General features: G+C 37.3%; 1 protein-coding gene across 1 annotated transcript in view; it reads left to right on the top strand.

The window, feature by feature from the left end:
* PARD3B (par-3 family cell polarity regulator beta) overlaps positions 1–18,909 on the top strand; it is a 359,707-nt gene that overhangs the window by 197,150 nt on the left and 143,648 nt on the right. The window contains exon 16 of the mRNA XM_065750387.1: positions 77–121. Within this exon, the coding sequence (XP_065606459.1) occupies positions 77–121 (45 nt within the window). The remainder of the gene's footprint in view (positions 1–76; positions 122–18,909) is intronic.

Raw genomic sequence — 18,909 nt, forward strand, 5'->3', positions numbered from 1 at the left:
TAATTTGACAGTACTTCAAAGATGTGTGAATTTAAATAAGTTTCTGATCTTTGTGTCTTTTCTTTTATTCCTACAGTGGCAGATGAAAGCAAAGTTGGTTCCTTGTCTGGACACAGATCAGGTAAAAAGTTCTTCTATTTTGGAGGATGAGCAAGCAACCTGAAAGCAGTATGGCCAGTAAATTAAGTCAGTCTACAGAAACTGAAGTGCCTAAATAGGTTGCAAGTTAAGGCATTACTTTGTATTCCCTAATTCTGGCTTGTGCAGAGATGTATTAGATATTGTTCTTTGCCGAGCAGTATATGTAGCTTAGTCACCTGCAGGAAGAGATTTACCTCTTCTTTTTCAGCTGAAGAAATGAGGGTTCCCCTCCAAAGATGGGGGCTTAAACAATAGAAACTTTGAATAACATAAGTTTTTATTTTTCTCCTTGCTCTGAGTTTCAGTTCCAGTATCAGAATTATTGAAGATAACATAAAAAAAAAAATCTATAGTTCAAAAAACAAACAAACAAAAAGGATGTCAGAGTTTTTTCTTCCATCATGCTTTTGCAGTAGAAAAAGCTATTCTGGCCATTGCATGAAAAAAAAATTGTATGTAATGTTGTCATTACTGTTACCACTTATTAAACAATTTGCACAAAGCACACCATAGTACAGTACAGCTTTCAGTTCTTACACTATAAGAACTTCTAAGGAAATGCTGTAAGATTGTAATTTTTCACAAGGCATAGATAAGCTGACATGAGAAACCTTGAAAACTTTGTAGAAAACTCAAGTTATTCAGTGATCTCTTTTTAATGTTAGGAAGGCCTGAAGTTTCTGGCTGCCCCTTTGCTGCATGATTGCACGTTGACTTTTTCCACCCTTCTTGACGGAACTAAAAAGCAGAGTTTGTGTGAAGGAAGGTCAGCTATGAGATTCCTGGTTGTTTATGGTATTCCTTCCCTGTACAACTGGGTGTCCTCCTTTGGTTTTGTTATCTTGTAGTTCTCTGGTATGGATTTTCCTTATCTGAAGACCTTTTCCTGAACTTAAAGTAGACAAATTCTTTTCACATTCTTTTGGCTTCTTTCCTAAGTCTGTGAGCCTCTTGGATTCTCTTTCTGAATAAAGAGCTAGTTCATATGTCTTGTAACATTATCACTCCTGTGGAGAAAAAAAGCTTTCAACTTTTTGTTTTGGGAATGTGAAGGCTTCAAAGAAGGGATCTTGTCAAGGGGGAGAAGCAAAGGGTGTCGCCCTTGTTTGTTTGTTTTTTTTTAATCCTACGCCGAAAAACTACTACAAACATGCAATATCATGCAGTATTCCAAAGATCAGCAGAATTTACTGCTGTCAGAGAATATTAAAAGGAATCCTTATAAGATCAGAAATCTTTGTCAGTCAGTTATTACTGACTTAATAAAGTTTTATACCACTTCTAGCAGCATTTGATCTTTCTTCTGCATATTTCTCCAGATTATTGAAAAAAAAAAAAAAAAAGTGGCTTTCAAATTTGTTCTGTTTGAAGACACCTAAGAATTTTATATGAAAACGTGGATTCATGTTTAACTGACTTTTGTTTGCTCTCCTTATCTTCCGTGGACCTCTTCCATGTAGTTAACAGCTATTTCTAAAAGGCTGAAATCTCAGTGGTCAGCAGATCAACTAAGAGCCAAAATTTCCTACAGATTGTCTTGTCTGTCTCTTTTTCTTTTCCTCCTTTAGAATAAAAGGGAATAGCTGCTTTTGAGAAGGATAGAGAGTAAATTATGTTCCTGGTTCTGTCCACTTTAAATATTCTTCAAATATTGTTGAAACATTATTTTCCCCTTTATGTTCTATTTCCTATCCCTTCATGAAAAGAAATCAAGCTGCACTTTCAGCTTTTTTATTGTTCCATTAAAGACTTGTCCAAGAAAATGGAGTTCTTTTTACCTGATCTCTTTTTACTATTTGATTTTTAGAATTTATATCATGTACGTATGTTTCTGGCATTCCATCGCATTGCAGAACTCTTGTTTTAACGTCTTTCATTGTGCTGCCTTCCTGTAGGCACCTTTTTTAAGAAAGCTCTAAGGGAGATATTGCAGCTTCTTGTGCTGGGAGCAAAACACTTAATTTCTCATTATATAAAGAAGAATTTCCATCCCATTCTAGACTTCAGGAAATTAAACATATTTCTCTACAGAATTAATTATCACCTCCTGACAATCAATGCAATTATCCCTTCTCTCCTTCAACATGACTTATTCTAAGAAATACACAGATGAGTAATTCTCTCTAGGGAAATATCTTTCTGTTCCTTCTGAGGCAGTGGCTCTTGAAGCATTTAGTCCCAGCTTTTGCTGTAGCTACTGTATCCCTTCCATGTTACATGTTACCAAGCTCAGGAGTTAGTTTGTATTTATTTTGTAAAGTGTTATCACAACTGCTGAAGGCCAAGGCATGGAAAGGACCTGTAGTGCAGCCCCATCTTCCTGTATTTTTATATATTGCAGTCACAATCAGCTGTTCCATATTCTTTTCTTTAAAAAATAGATCTGATTTTAGAAGCATGTGTGGACACACCCTGAACCTGTAAACATATTGCATGGGAAGATGACCGGAGAATTATTCTTGTATTTTACCTTCACAGAAACACAATGGAAACACTTCAGTGAATTCTGACTCCTGTAGGTGGCCTCTCCTTTTGGAGGAGGGAGACTTACAGGTGTTAGTGTTGTTGCAAATGCTTTCCACAATACCACTGCACAAGCAATGGAATGCTGTGTTGATGTGGCCTACTTTGGGACAAAGTGTGTGTGCAAGATACCCGCTCTTCCTAAATTATGTAAGGAGAGCTTCTTTCCATTGCAAAATTTCCTGTGCTTAGCAAAAGGGTGTCTGTGTTCTTAAACACCACTCCAACAGTGAGAATGAGAAGCAGACAAGTGGATCCTCTATATTAGTGCAGAGCAAATTCACAAAGATAAAAAATCAGTGAATATGAGCTATATTTTTCATGTCTTCAGCATTTTAGAAAAGTAGTTACAGGACAGCTAGGGAATGGCAGAATTGCTTTTACAACACATATAACCTGATTTATATCGAATACAGAAACTGAATGCTGAATTCTTTGTGGCTATGTTTTTTTTTTTTTTCCTTTTTTTTTTTCTTTTTTCTGATTTATTGCTTAGAACACTTTTAATATGTATTGACTGTCTGCTGAGGTCTCTGCTGACACAGCTCTTTCAGATGATGCAGTGTTGGAGAAAAGCTGATGAGTCTTTCTTTATGAGCTCTGACATATTAATTAGCAAAATGGGCAAAAAAGCTTTCCTATTTTTATTTTAATGTCACTAGACCATGCTTTTGGCTTGGATTATGTTTGGAGACAGTACTGAGACAAGATGAGTTGCAGATCTTATTTTCTTGCTGGTTGCTATGCAGGGGACATAACACTGGGCTATGGATTGTCACTGACACAAATGAGTGATGTAGGTAGCTCTGTTACCAAGTTGAGTCTTTGGCTACTTTATATTAATGCTGTATAGCAAGGGGTACCTACCAAGTAGGAAAGGGTAATTTGAAGGATGCATCTTGTCAAGTAATACCTTTTATTTTCTGTTTTGCTGCCACTGGTTACCATAACCATTACCAATGATTATGGTTCAACCTTGGGTAGAATCAGCGTCCTGGGAAAGAAGGTTTGAGGAGATGAGTTTATAGTTTACTCCTACAAGGTCAGGGTTTTGATGAGAACTATATGTCAACAATGCTGTTAGATTCCAGTCTGTACTGCTTCACATGGATTAACCGTGCTGTTGTTTAAATGGGACTCAGACTAGGGCCAGAGTTTGCTTACAGTAAAGTGGGTTAAAGGTCTTGATGCATCTCTGCATCCTTTTAGTAGCAAATTTCATTAAGGCTAGAATGATGAGAAAGATGACTATGATTATGTTTTAGGACAGGAGTGGTAGAAAAGTTAGTTCAGTGCTAGATTTTATGACCCACTGGGATTAGGTATGGAAAGTCCAATCCATTGAGCTCCATCCTTACCTTCAGGAAGGCTCTCCTGTCTATCGCAAAAGCTAATGTTGCATTGGTAGATGAGACAACTTTGTGCAGTGCTGAGGTTGCATCAGTGGAAGTGAAAATAAATCTACCCTTTGACTTGAAAGCTGAATGCGGCAGGGTGATCCCAAACTCTTCTGAGGTTGGCTGCAAGTTGATTCTGGACACCGTGCCTGGTGTATTCCAACAGAAGTACCATTTTTAGGAAGTAGCTCATAAGAGTAGAAGAGCTGTTATAATGCTTCTAAACTATAGGTTATTACATTCTTATAACCCTACGTATGGCTGACCACTGGTAAGTTTGCAAATACAAGCATAATATTCCTTTCATTTAAAGAACTCTATTTTTCAGAGGTACAGGATATAGTATGGTGCAGGTACATTGATCAATTAAAGGTGGTTCTGGTGAAAGCTTATTGCTGCAATCTGAGTTCAGGCTTAGAAGAGAAGAGAAAACTGGAGAACTTTCTTTTTTAAATTGCAGGGATCAGAGGTTGAGCTAGTGGAACAACAGCAAAATCCAGTGTTTTATGCATGCTTATTTTGCACAAAGTTCTTTTTCTTAGCCAAGGATTTTGCTGGGTGCTTGTTGTAGGGACAGAATTGGCTACAGAAAGCATAGTGGATGTCAGTGGGCATGTTTGGATAGAATGGGAACAGTGCCATTGTAGAAAGTTTGCCTCCTGTTTTGCTTTTGATTTCCAGGTAACAGAGTTGTTTCAAAATGGTGTCTAAGGAAATAGTATTCTCCTCTCCTCTTTCCAGATTCATAATTTATTAAACAAGCCTTTTCACAGATGTCTATGGCATTAAAGATGAACTTCTCAAAGGGGTCATTGGGTTCATAAGAACTTATATAGTAACTAGTTCTATCCCTGTTGCAGTCAAAAAGACTTGTAAATGGCTGAGCTGCCTGGCCTGTGCAAGTGAAGTACGTGTCCAAACGTGGAGCTTGCCACTACCTAACTGAGAACTTGTGGCATATAGAATTTGGCACTTTGCATTTGTGATAGGAGAAAAGTGTTGATTCTACCTTGTTTTGTTTTTCTTTCATTATAAAAGAGTAATATGTGTCTATGTCAGTCATTCTTGCAAGTGTGAAGGAGGAATTGCTTGCAGACTGAAGTTATACCTGAGCAATATCAGTGCATCTTTTTGTGATGATGCAGTACGCTGTATTGCCAGCATCATGTTCCTCTAGGATATGAAACTTTGTGTTAAGCTTTATGGTCTATTGATGGAAATATTTTTCAAAAGGTTTTCATTCTTTTACCTTTAGTTTGGTCATCTCTTCTTAGATGATTCTTTCTATTTATTATTAACTTTAATTATGCTTACAAGCCAAACATTCCTTTGGTGCATGTATTTCCAAAGAAATTGCTGTCATCTGAGAATCTGCGTTGACTCATGCAACCAAGAAACAAAAAATAAGGTTCCCTTCTCCTGCAGGTCACTTGCAGAGTTAATATTTTCTTCTGTACTTCTGGTTGGTAAGATCTAAAGTTAAGGGTGTTACACTGAATCTATTGTGTAGTTGTGAGATATAAGGATTTGTACTGTAGAAGTTGATATGCTTAGCTGTTACTCAGTTTCTGCCTACTCATCTTTGTTGGTTTTGTTATTGTTTATTTGTTTGGTCTTCTCTTCAAACACAGCTTGTCTAATGAAACCAGGATGATTCGTAATTAGTACTATGCCAGTGATGCTATACTACCCTATCTGTAGTGGACTTTATTTTTCAAGTACAAGGGCAGTTCTGAAAGTAATGCCTCCTATTTTATTTTCTTGTTCCACAATGTCAGTTGGTGATGTCAGAGGCAAATGTTGGTGATACGGCAGTAAAAGTTGAACCTTCCCACCAAAAGTCTAACATGGGAGTGCATATGAAGCAAAGCAGTGTCACTGAATTCCTCTATATGAAAAAAAAAATGGCATCCACAGACATTCATTGATGTTTGCTGAATGTTTCTGGAGATCAAACGGGGGATGTGAGCACAGTGAAAGTTGGACTGTGAGGGCAACATTTTGCTATTAACAACATCATTATAGGAGATGTGAAACAGTGGGTCACCTCCAATGGTGCAGATTTCTGCAAGCACAAGTGTAGCATGCAGGCTTTTGATCACTGGTGGTGAAAACACATAGCTGATCATTCTATGTTGAAAAAGAGTGGTTTGTATCTCAGAATTTGCTCCTATCACATAGTGTTGTTGTGCTCTTTGTTGTGGTTTCCATGAGAACAAATAAAATGCATTACTTTTTGAGCAATCTACATATTTATTATTTAAATATTTGTAATGATTTTCATGCTATGGAATGTTGTAACCAACTGTTTGGAGCTGGGAGTGGTTATGGGCCTTGTTTAACACTACCTTTACGTGGCTAGCAGTTTCTAGACCAAGCCTGTGTGGGGAGCTCAGTGTTGCAGTTGCATCAGTGTGCAGATCAATATTGAACTGCAACACTGCATAATATTTTCATCTCCTCATGTTCAAACAGCTGAGAGATCAGGAATCAATCCTGAGCCTCCAACTTTCGTAAGATGACTCTTAAGAGGTAGTATTGAGAAATATATTCTTTTTCATCTAGTATTTAGAGTGCTAAGTGTAAAGTATAAATGTTTTGTTGGAAAAACTTTCATTTGTCAGTTAGAACTTCATGTATTTTAACTTGTCAGAGATAAGAAAGCACATTGGAACAAGCTGGAAACAAAATTAGAATTCTTGTAAAGTTCTAATATTTTCAAGCTAGAGAAGCTCAAACTGGACATTGCCAATACAGATTTTTAAGAGACTATTACAAATGAGACTAATGCAGCAGTGTCTTTTTTTGTACTATCATGTGGTATGTACTCCTGCGCGCAAAGCTGAATTTTTCACTGACTCAGGAAAAAGAAGTTCCTGTGCTTTAGTTATTCCAAAATAACAAAACTTGTATCACTGAATGTGAACGAAGAGCAGTTTGTTAAGATGCTTTCTGAGTGCCAGGCTGGCAATCAGTACAGTCCATCTTGTCTGCAACAGCTTTCATGGACAACCAAGCTGTGTTGGTCTCTTCTATGGAAGGAAACAAGCTATCGCTTTTACACCAAGAGGAGTCATTTTGTGCCCCCACTAACTCACCAGCTGTAACTCTTCTTTTGTCTGTCTTCTGTTTGTTTTTGAAGACTTTATTAGCTGCGTGATGATGATCATTGTGACCCCTTTTATGTTAGGTCCTGAGAAAGTCATCTGTTGATTAAAAAAAAAACCCCTTGCTTGAGGGTGGAGCTTGATGTTACTGTTAATCTGAAAACTTGCTCCTGGAAGAGGCATGCTTAGTCACCTTCCCATCTGCTTTCAGCTGCAAGGTTCACATTATTTTCTTTTATTCCTTTATTCAATTCCTATAGCTTAGCTGTTGAGATTGTTGAGAGTTATTACTGGTTTATTAACCAGCCAAGAAACTAACACAGGAAAGAGAAAAGTGAGTGGTGGTGGGATTACCTCCTTCAGCCACCCTACTGAGACAAACAGGCAGAAGGGAAACTACAAGTGGAAAGACATGGGACCTGTGCCTTCTGGAGACATCCAGCTATCAGATCTGCCATGTCTAAGGGGTAGTATTTAACTTGCCATGAGTACAGCTGCTTTCTCAGTGGAGGGAGAGCAGTAAAACAAAGAAGACAATAAACCCCTGGACAGTGAAGAACGTCTTGTTGTTTCATCTTTTAATGGCAAGAATCTTCTATTAAATCGTTGATTCACTTAAATTTTATGAATTTATGTTCTGCTAACGACTCTTAGTCTGCATTGTGTTAAGTTATGGAAGAATATCCTGTTGATCTTTGAGCTGCAGTCATGAAGATGAATGGATCTGAGCTCTTGAGAAAAACAACAAAGTTGGAGGAGAAACCTGTTTCCCCCAATATTCTTGTACAAGATTTAGGGTCTAGAGCAGGGCTGAGCATAGAACTGCAGCAAAATTACAAAGCCAAGAGTCTGTAATACAGGTTTTATAACATAGCAGAGTTGATTTAATATTTTCCTGTCTCCAGATGAGGAGTCCCGTGATACTGTTGTATTCATAAATGCCTGGCCATGTGTTTCTGCCCCTTTTCCCCCGCTGTGCGAGCATTATTCCTCTCATGGTTCCATGATGAGCTGTTGTAGGCAGCTAACCTAGCAGAAAAAAATAATTCTGCAGAAAAGAATAGTATTCTTCTGGTTTAACCAAGGGAGCAAGAAAAAGTGAGCTCTGGAGAAAAATGTTTTTTTTTGTAACTGACTGGTTTTGATCATGGGATCAGCCCGAGCTAAAGGAAGTTGACTGGGGTGGGAGGTGGTAGAGAGACACGTCTGAGAGAGAAAGTGTGGATGAAAGAAAACTTGCAGTTCTTCAGCGATGTCTTTGTGCTGAAAGAATGGAAGTGGAGGAGCAAGTTTGAATCTCTATTTCTTGTCCAGAAGATTAAACTGAAAGCAAATTCTTTATGTATGAAGTGGAAATGGTTTAATGGCCAGTTAAACATGGTTTTGTGCATGTTTGCCTGTGTGTTGTTACTTGGTTAATGAGCTGCCTTGGCCCTTCCCTGAGGAGTGAGAGGAGGGTGAGCAGTCCCAGGAACAGCTGAATTTGACATGAAGAATGAAACTTCCATAAGAGCCAGAACAGTGTGAGAAGGCAGCTTGGACAAAGAAAGGGACAATTTTCCCTGAAAGCCATGGGGACTAGATAGGGTCATGCAATTGATCAAAGAAAGCAGAGGATCAGAGAAAAAATGGCACTGTAAAAGCACAGGTTCAGTGAAAGCTTTTATTTCACTGGAGGTAAAACAGCCTTGTTTTAAGCAGTGGAAGTTCTTTCCATGTCCCTGTCTTAATGACGAAAGTGTATATACATCTACCTAAAATTATGAAACTTAGGCTTCTCTTTGAAGGAAGCCTGTGCACGGTAATGGTACCAAAAATTTCAATTTGATCCCCATGGAGTGAAGCCTGAGTTCCAGCAGTTCAGAACTGAACATTCTCCAGTGAATGCATTGCTTGGGAAATGCTGGCTAAAGCTGCCACATAAAGTTTATTAGACCAAGATACTGGAGAGTGATTTTAGGTGTCAGGAATGCCTCTTTCTTCCAGATGGGTAAACTTGGTGAGGAAAATCTGCCAGGCAATAATGATAGTCTTTTCTCAGAGGAGAAGGCCTGGTCTGACAGATAGCCAAACTGCAATCTTCAAAAGTAAACAGTAGAGGTGAAAGCTTTAATTCCTTTCCATCACAGCAGTATGGGAATTATGCATTACACAGTGTGAACTGTTGGCATCCAAGGATTGCAAAGCAAACAGCTTTCTTCCTTGGGGAACATTCCTTGCTCCTGGAGCAAAGGAAGGGGCAGGAACTTTGTTTAATGTGACCTGGGAAATGTCATGCTCTAACACTATCACTGCTGTATGATACAGAAGAGGGAGAAATAAGTGTAGGAGAATAAGAAAATAAAATAAATCCACCACACCAGAATTTTTTCAGCCAAAATATTTGTGCACTGGTATTTATTCTACCTTTTATTTTTTCTCTTTTTTTCCTGATGGGATTCCAGACACGTTACTATATTAACTTGTGGATTTATTTTAATGTTTATACAACATAGTTGCTATTTCTGTTGCTGGTCCGCATTGCTGAGTATTGCTCTGTGCAGAATGCAGTGAATCAGGTCAAGAGACTATAAAAGAAAGAGAATGCTTTAGCAGTATAAAATTAAGCAGAAGTGCAGACTTCTAATAGCTGCTACGGAATGTGACCGTTTACAATAGGACTGGATAGTATGTGAAATAAGTGGTGATCTTTCTGTGGTCTGTATCCCTTTGAAGTGGGCAGAAATGAAGGTATTTCTACAGAGGTCTGTATTTGTTGCAAGATGAAAACTCTGGTAAAATGCACAGTGCTGGCATGAGCTATCATTTGTAGCCTGTTCGTGATGTGCATTCCCCTACTGAGATCTAATGATCCTTTTCCCTGTGACTGTCTGTGCTGAGTCTGCCACATTTCATGTATTTGCTGGAAGTCTCTGCACTAAGTTGGGCCAATGTGAGGGTAGGAGAACTTTTAAGTATGGTGAATGTGTCTATGGGAGCAGTGCTGTGTCATGCAGAAATAAAGTGTTCTCTGAGAGCTGAAGTAGTATAACTGTTTTAGGACACACTGTCATATGGGATAGTAGACATTGCCATTCTGCAGGAGAGGATATTAGAATTGCAGGTCTTGGAATCTCTGGATCCTGGAATATATTCAGGGAAATGGTGAGAGTTGCTACTAAATTTGAAGTGATAGGAGATGGCAGAATGTAAAACAAGAAAGTTGGCATTAATTTTAACCAAAGAATAAGGAATAGTAGGTTTCAGAAAATGTAAAGCATATGTAAATTTGGTGTGCTTTCTATTCAAACAGTGGTTATTTAAAGCAAAGCACTGCAGCCAAAAAAACAATTTTAAAGTTGTGGGGACCTATTGTATATTGACTTTTAAATCAGAGAGCCGTTCTGATGGTGGCATGAACGTGCATATATGACTTACTTAATTGTTTTTCTTCATGGACCTCCTCTCTCCTTGGCCTTCAAAAGAAAGCAAGCAAGTGGATCCATCAGGTCTCTTCCACTGTTAGGGCTTTGTAATGCTTTTCAGTCATCAGCTTTTTAGCTGCTGGCAGCAAGACTGCATCCATTTCAGAAGGTAGAATGAGTTGCTTCAGACAATATGTTCTAAGATCGTTGAGAAAGTACAGATGTAATTGTAATGTGCCTGGGTGACTCTTGAGCTAGAGCTTGAGTTGCAGCCTTCCTGCCAGCCTGTTCTCTGGTTTTGCATTCCTTCAAGCAGTATCTGCACTTCTTTAAGCTTTGTTGTGAATGTTCTGCAGGTGTTTGGGAAGACTTTCAGAGTACCTGGTATTGAGAAACTGGCTGTGATCAGCTTTGGGCAGATACTGTGGTTCTTTTAGAGACTTGTGACCAAAGAGACCAACAGCCACTGCCTAATTCCTCATTTTATTAATCCTTTCCCTCCAGGAGCTGGGTTTTTGTAGGCCATAATATTTAGTGCTGGCAGTGAGTATCCTAAAATCATTGGTGCCAAGGAGTTAATGAATTTGGAAAACTTCCCAGATAATACATCTGGCCCTCTAACTTGCGTTTTGAAGTATGAGATATAATGAGAAGAACACTGAATTAAATGAGCTACTGGCTGAAGTGGAGTAGGGGACACTTGTTATTATTTCTAAACTGACCAAATACTAAAAATTACATACCTCCTTAACAGAGATATGTTGTGTTGGAGCAGGGGAAGGTATTTTTATTTCTTAATACTGTGTGTCCACCAGTTACATTCCCTTTTGAAGCTTGATTCTTTGCAGGGAAGCATTTGTGATTCTCCACTTTCAATGATTCTTCTCATTTCTGTTTTTTCTATGAAGTTCTGTTGTGTTCCCATATCATCAATCAGAACAATTTTGAAGGTAGCTACCACTAATTGATATTTCTAGTCCAGTTCACGTCTGGAATAATATCTTATACAGTGTTTACCTTCCATAATATCTGAGATAATTTGTATTGTATAAAATGGGTTTCTACTCATTAATGTACATCTTCATGTGATAAAAGCTGTGTGTGGCAATATGCTTCAGAAATTAACTTTGAAGAAAAGAATGACATTGTTATTTGTATGTCTTATGAAATAGCATTATTTTTAGTGGGCCTTTCAGTACAGCTGTGCTATTTAGCGTGGGTAAGAACCTACACAGCCCACTGTATGTACCCAGTATATCATTCCTGATTAAGTGCCCTACTGGAATTATTTTCTGACATAAGAGGAGAGGTTTTTTGCTGTATATACCAGTGGCAGCCCAAATGGAGAGTATTTAATAAAGGAGTAGAAAGCATTTTCTCGAATTACAATCAACTACCAACAGGTACTTTCCTTCTATCCCAGGCAATGGCACTATGCTGCCTTTTGGAAGTATACCTCTTTTTGCCTCACTTTTCTGCCTAATGTCTTACTAGATTAATTTTCTTGTTAGTGTTAATTTTGCTTGTTAACTGCATCACTTGGTAATTTTTCCTTGTAACTGTTGCATCTTCCTTGAACAAAGATTATTAGAGCTGCATGCATAGGTTTTCTCTCTTTGTAATGGACTTACCTTGGTTGTCACAGCATAGTGTCTTGTTTCAGATATCCTCTCACTGAGGAGGCTCAGCTAGATCAGAAATTAATTTTATTGTACCAAAGTGAGAGACCTTGTTTTTAACCTGTTCTGATTTCACTTCTCTCCTTGTCACTTGTGTATCAAATGAATGCCCATCCTTTTTTGTATTAATACTTACTCGCTGCTTCATGTTAGCAGCAAACACCATAACACTCATATTGAGACTGAAGACTCAGGAAGAATCTAATGAATCTAATCCAGTGCTCAGAACAGAGTTAGCATTGAGGGCTTTTTCCAGAACAAGTTGCTGACACATCAGCACACTGTTGTGCTATGTTCTTCCTATGAAGGAATCATTAACTTGGGCTTTCAGTTCTGTTAGGACTGGCTTTTCTTAGCTGGTTCTTGAACTTAAGACCAAACTTACATATGTATGTTTGGTGTTCTTTTTAAGAAACTTAAAAGCTGTTTTTTCTCCCTAGTTTGATGTATATGATAAGGTTATTGTATATGTCATTCCCATTGTTCAGATTTTATCTTTATGTTGTACAAATTCTTTTTTGTTCCAGTTGGTTCTTATGACTAAAAGAAGACTGTGGGTTGGGTATCTGTGTGGGAGCCAATCTGTGACCTGAAAGCATCACCTCTGGATTTTCAAGTCCATTGGCAGACTTAGCACAGGGCTCTTCTGTCCGTGCTGGCATTAATTCCTACAGAGCCTTCTGCTTCCTGTTTTGCTTGTAGTTCTCCTTGTCCTGCATAACCAGGAGAGTAGGCAGGTAGTGATTGGTCAGGTCATGGAGACAGTTGCTCACACAGCCTGTTTCATATTAGTTGGTTCTTTGGGAGAGCATCTATTTCTTTCCTGGTCTCTCGTTGCTCACTTGGTACATTGACAGACTGAAGGAAGTAGGAAGGAAACATCCTATTTAGGTGTGATTAGTGGGTGTGAAGCAAAGCAGAGAATTCACTGGAGAGAGGCAGATGCTTACTCTGCAATTTACCCAATTTCAGAATAATAACTCAGAATAATAATTGCCAGCAGTGGGACCCTAACTGTTTTATTGAAAACTTATGCAGGGTTCAATTCCTCTCTAGTGCTGCTTCCAGGACCTGGTAAAAGTGAAGGACAGACAGAGCTAGAAGTCAGTACTCAAAGCTTGCATCCATCAGTGAAGGCTGGTTTAACTTTCAAAGGTTGCAAACAAAAGCCTCGGTAAACTTGGTGTGGCATTTTTCAAATCTATCTGTGCCATGAGAGTGGTGCCATAGAACCATAACAAAGGATCTGGCATTGATTTTTTTTTTTTTTGTGGGTTCTCTTTTCCTGTAATTACAACTCTTCTTTCTATATGCGGTTGGCAAAAATTCCAATATTCAAAAAAGGGTTGTGGAGGTTTTTTTTAGATACCATTTGTGATACTTCTGTTGGCAAACAGAAACATTATAAAAGAGAAAACCAATATAGCACAGTTATTCATGTGCCTTTATTTTTATTGTTTCATTATCTGCCCAGATGCTGACTTCTGAGAGGGAAAAAAAAAAAAAAGACAAAATAGTTTGATCAAAACTTCTAGAGTTTCTTTTCTAAAAATCAACAAACCCAATAGTTTTAATTTTAAAGATATCAGAAAGAATGAGCACTACCTGCAGGACTAAATTTTACCAAATGTGTACTTATTAGTGAAATGCACATCCCAAAACAGCTAGAAAGAATTCTTCACAATGTGAAGACCAAATACATCCAAAGAAAAATCCCAGGGATAAATGTCTTCCAGCTCCTTAAGCCAAACTGTAAAGATTCAGTATCCTCCTCACCTTACTGATGCCTGACCTGCATATGTACTAATGTGCAGAAGTGCCACTTGTATTCAAGCTGCAAGGGAAGTCAATGGTAATAGTGCTCTGAGCCCATAAAACACTACATACACAATAAGCTGCAGAAGAGTGAGTGGAAAGCAAGGGGAATTCAGGTCTCAAGAATCTTAAAGTAGGAACCTTGATCTTCATCCTTCTTTTTCAGCTCTTCGACTCCAAGAAGCACTTAGTACTCATGTCATAAAATGGCATTTTAAAAATAAATTCATTAATGTTTGTTTGTTTGTTTGTTTGTTTTTAAAAAGAAAGAACAAAACAATGCACCCTAGTGGTGTATAAGGTGTTTCAGAGAAAGATCTATGAAGAACTGTCTGATGCTGTTGTCAGAGCAGATATTAAAAGCACGTTGAATAGGAAGGGGGGGTAATTGCTCTACATCTGGAATAAAACATTTATTGATCTTTCCTGATAGAAGGAAGCTGGAGTTCTGTAAATGTATTTTGGTCATAAAAGAAAAGTATTATGTTGTGTGCAAAAGGGGAAAAGATACTGGTGGACACCTCAGCTGTGGTGTTCTGAAAGCAGAAGCACTTTGCTTTGCAATGGTAATAGTATTCTATTAAGGTCATTTTTTTTAATGTAATTTTAGTACATGGTTTGTTTAACCACCTGAATTAAAATTCCATGAGCCTTTTCAGAAAATCAGCCAGGAAAATGCAAATAAATTATGAATTTTATTTAGTATGTAGTAGGTACAGAATTACTATATAAGTAAACAAATAGAAATGTGTCTTTGTTAATATAGCAAGCTCTGTGGAAAGGTTCTGCTGCATTCTGTTAGCCATGTGTGGTCTAAAGAATTGTTTTGATGTTAAGTAGCTAGTTCTGAACCTGAACTCTGGATTTGGAACAATATGGCGCAATAGTATAAAAAAAAGATTAAGAATCTTAGCTAGTATAAATAAATTAAAGGCTGAAGTATGAAGTATAGGGCACAAATTGAAGGTAAAACCTTAAAGCATGTTATTTCCAGGGAGCAAGTACTTAATATCTTAGAAAATCTGATCTGTATGTAATTACCTTCTTTCCTGATTTACTTTTTTTTCTTCACTTTTCTTCCCCTCATGGAAGAGTCCATAAGTCATCTATTACAATTCTGACCTGAGCCCTCAGCATTCAGCATAGTGGTACATTTATTTGATGAGCTCAACTGTCTTCCGTACTGCTCCCTGGCCCCGCAAGACACCTAAGCAACAGAAGGATTATGTGTAGATTGTGAATGCTGCTAGTGATAAGCAGATGCGTACCCATTTGCTTCAAGCCAAAGTGACATATTAACTTAGCTTCTGTTTGATGAGAAAAACTACAGCTTCTTAGCACCACGTGTGCAGATCAACACCACCCTCTTTCATTTTTTAATTTTCTTTAGTGATGTCCTGGCATGGTTCTGACTCCCTTTTCTATGTGTAGCATTTCATTTCTGCTAGGGGTGCAGGAACGACAGATACCTTGAGTGTGAGAAATGTTAAAGTGACCAAGTGTAGAGCTAGCTCTGCCCTTATTATTTGCTCACTTTAGCAGTTATTTACCTTGCAGATAGCCCTGTGCATTTCAATCATCCTCAGACCGTAATGTTGATAAATGTTTTTCAGAAGTAACTCTAAATCAACACAACTTGGTATTAAAAGCTCCATCACCTTTCTTCTACAGTTTCTCATGTTAGAACAATTATTTTATGAGCCAAACTGGAAGAAGGGAACTTTTGCATTTTTAAGGAAGTTTTTATAGCTAAAGAACCAGAAGCAGCAATTCTCCTCATTTAATGATGAGTTACACTTACAGTATATGAGAAGTCTTCACTTGCTCTGTAATTTGCATTAGCAAGAGAGAGTGCCCATTTTGTTAGTGATTTTTTAGAAAATGGAAACCAGGAATGAGTGCTCAAGTAAATGGAATCAATAAACAACAAAACAGCCAACAATACTACAACCACTAATACTGAAATATGCTTTTGCAATTTGAGCTTTCATGTATTTGCTATCTTTGGTAGGGAATTGTTCTTACATTTCAAATAGAATTTCTTAGTACCTTCATATAAATCAATTGCTTTTGGTTTTCAGTTAAGCAGTTTAATTACTTAATCAGACTAAGAAAAGCCAGTGATTAAAATCTAGCAGACATATGCTTTAAGGCAGTATCAATATTAGTTATTGCTCAAGGTAGCTGTTTTAGATCAAACTGAATGGACTAGAAGGAATAGTATGTTTGTAAGCTGTTTTACCATACAGGAATATCATTAAGTCTTCTCTAAGAGATAAGAGCATGGGTATTGAAGAGTTACATAGTCAGCAACAACATTTTGTTAAAAAACAAACAAACAAAAAGGGACAAAATACCAATTCCCAATCTGCTAAAACAGATGTAAGGGTTTTTCAATTATCTGTTTTGAATAAAATAACCCATTCTCTGAACAGCATGTAAGCAAGAAGGGACATTTGTGTCAGAACTGATTTGAGATAAACAAATTGCAAAAACCATTTAAAAGAACATCAGGAAATTCTATACTCAACTTTTCTATATTACTGGTCAGAAAATGTGAACCACTAATGCCTGCTTTAAAAGATGAGGAAGGAACTTGACATCTGCTCTGTTATGGGCTGATGTTTGCAATGTTCATTTGAAATACTATGCTTATGTTCGCATTGAACTCAAATTGTTAAGGTGAAATTGGAGTAAATTAATATTGTGTCAAAGCATCTGTTTTTTTGCTGTTTAAAATAGAAAACATCTGAGGTATGGGAACATAAAGGGAGTTTAGCAGGAGATGAACTGTACTTTTCAAAGTGTTGACAAATCATCAATAAATCACTTCAGAAATAAAGAGATCTATAGTCTTTCCACTGAAAAGAGCCAATATTGCAGAGATACAGCAAGGCTTGTGCAAAAATTATTAAAGGTATTGATTAATATTCTGTTTTGAGATGGTATAGTAGCAGTCAGGTCTTGGTGCATGATGAGCAGTTGTGTGCTTTCATAGTGAAAAAACGGAGGGACTGAGAGTCTGTGTAGACTGTTCTCTGATTATGCCAAATACTAGTGCCTGATGATAAATACAAAGGCATGACATGTTTATATGTCATTTCTCTGAGCTCTCTCCTAGCCTTCAGACATTCAGGGACTTAAGGACTGGAGGCTGGAATAGTTCCATGTATTCACTAATTTTCATTGAGTTTAACTTCTCTTGAGTTTTCTTGCTTCCTCTTGAGTACATGTAAACTCTTAACATCCCCAACATGAAGTGTTATCCATTATGTATTTATCAGGGATTTTGCTATGAAGAGAAATTGATTGATTACCTGTTACTTCTTTTTCCTCTTACAGTGAGAGATATGAACTCAACTAGTAGCTTTCTGCTCCTTCTTGTGGGACTCTTTCTGTACAGTACTGTTTCCTCTTGCTAACTAAGCATATGGTATAAGAGCAGCCTCTCTCTCTCTCTCTCTCTTTTTTTTTTTACAGTAATAACACTAACCTCAGTGTTTTGAAATCTGAATTTAGTTTTCCAGTCTAAAGTAAATTCTTTAGTATGTACCACTATCTATTACGATCATTGACATACACATTAAAGGTCAAGAGAAGATAGTGAGGAGCAGATCTGATGAACTGTGTGATAATATGCATGAAGTTTTGAGAATTACATAAACGTTGAAGTTATTGATCACTATAATAAGCTTCTATTCAACCTCAGTATGGGTTGTTTTCCATTGTCTTCCTGACAACCAAATTTTCCTCCTAATGCAGATAGAATACCAGTCTGCAGCCAGAGTAAGACCTAAGAAGGTAAAAGTATTGTATTAAAAAAAAAGATAAGGCAGATACAGGGCAGAATAGAAATGCAAATGTTCGCTTTTAATACAAAAGAACTGATAAGTTAGTACTGTTAGATAGATGGCAGAAATCTTTGAGCAAAGTGATGATTGAATATGAGACATCTGGTCAACAGGAGAAAGTTAAACTATAGCACTAGCCAATGTCACAAGGCAAAGTTAAGATGTCCTGATGTTGCTAGAGAAATCTGTGTGAGCTATTTGGTAACTTTGAAATTGTTCAAAATGTTAAAAGTGCCTTAATCTTAATGGTTATGAGACTGGCTTATATGCTGATAGGAGCAAAAGCTTCTGATTTCTAGAATATGATCGATACTGTCATTGTATAGTTTTAAGAAACTACTGAAGGGTTAGTAACAAGTAATAGCATATGTATATATATATCTTCATAGCATTTGGAAATACAGTTGAGAATCAACATTACTGCAGTGAATGAAGCTTTATACCTTTATGTCCTATGACTCTCTGTATTTGTTGATAAATATATTTCAGTTGCATGTAAGTTGTGGGCAGTATTTGGATTTTGAGGGCAAGGAGAGATCCAAGCACTATCCTCTCACTATTTAATAAGCTAATTATAAAGTTCAAAATGAGTTTACTAGAAAGGACAATTATTGTTACTAAAAATTCAAGATCTTAATTGGCAATGTCATCTGCAGTATCACATTGGAATTTGAAAACTTTATACCTGTTAACTCTCGAATTATCATAACAAAACAGTTAACTAAAATACATTTTCATCTTTTTTTGTTGGTGTGGTGTATATCTAATACCATTCCTTCATACACAGATTTATTCTCTGGTTGGTTGATGATGAATATTAACTCCCACTTTGTACATTAATATAATTACTTCATCTCCATAATAGTGTTCTGGCTAGAGGTCGGATCCTACTGAGATCAGCTGTCAGTCTCAAGCAAAGCCAAAGCTGTAATTAAGGATCTGCAGGTTAATATTTCAGAAATTAAAGTTATCCAACATATTTTGAATGGATT

This window comes from Cyrtonyx montezumae, unplaced genomic scaffold (genome assembly GCF_038088225.1).
Source record: "Cyrtonyx montezumae isolate F1298 unplaced genomic scaffold, pur_monq_1.0 scaffold_7, whole genome shotgun sequence".
In the NCBI taxonomy this organism is placed as follows: domain Eukaryota; kingdom Metazoa; phylum Chordata; class Aves; order Galliformes; family Odontophoridae; genus Cyrtonyx; species Cyrtonyx montezumae.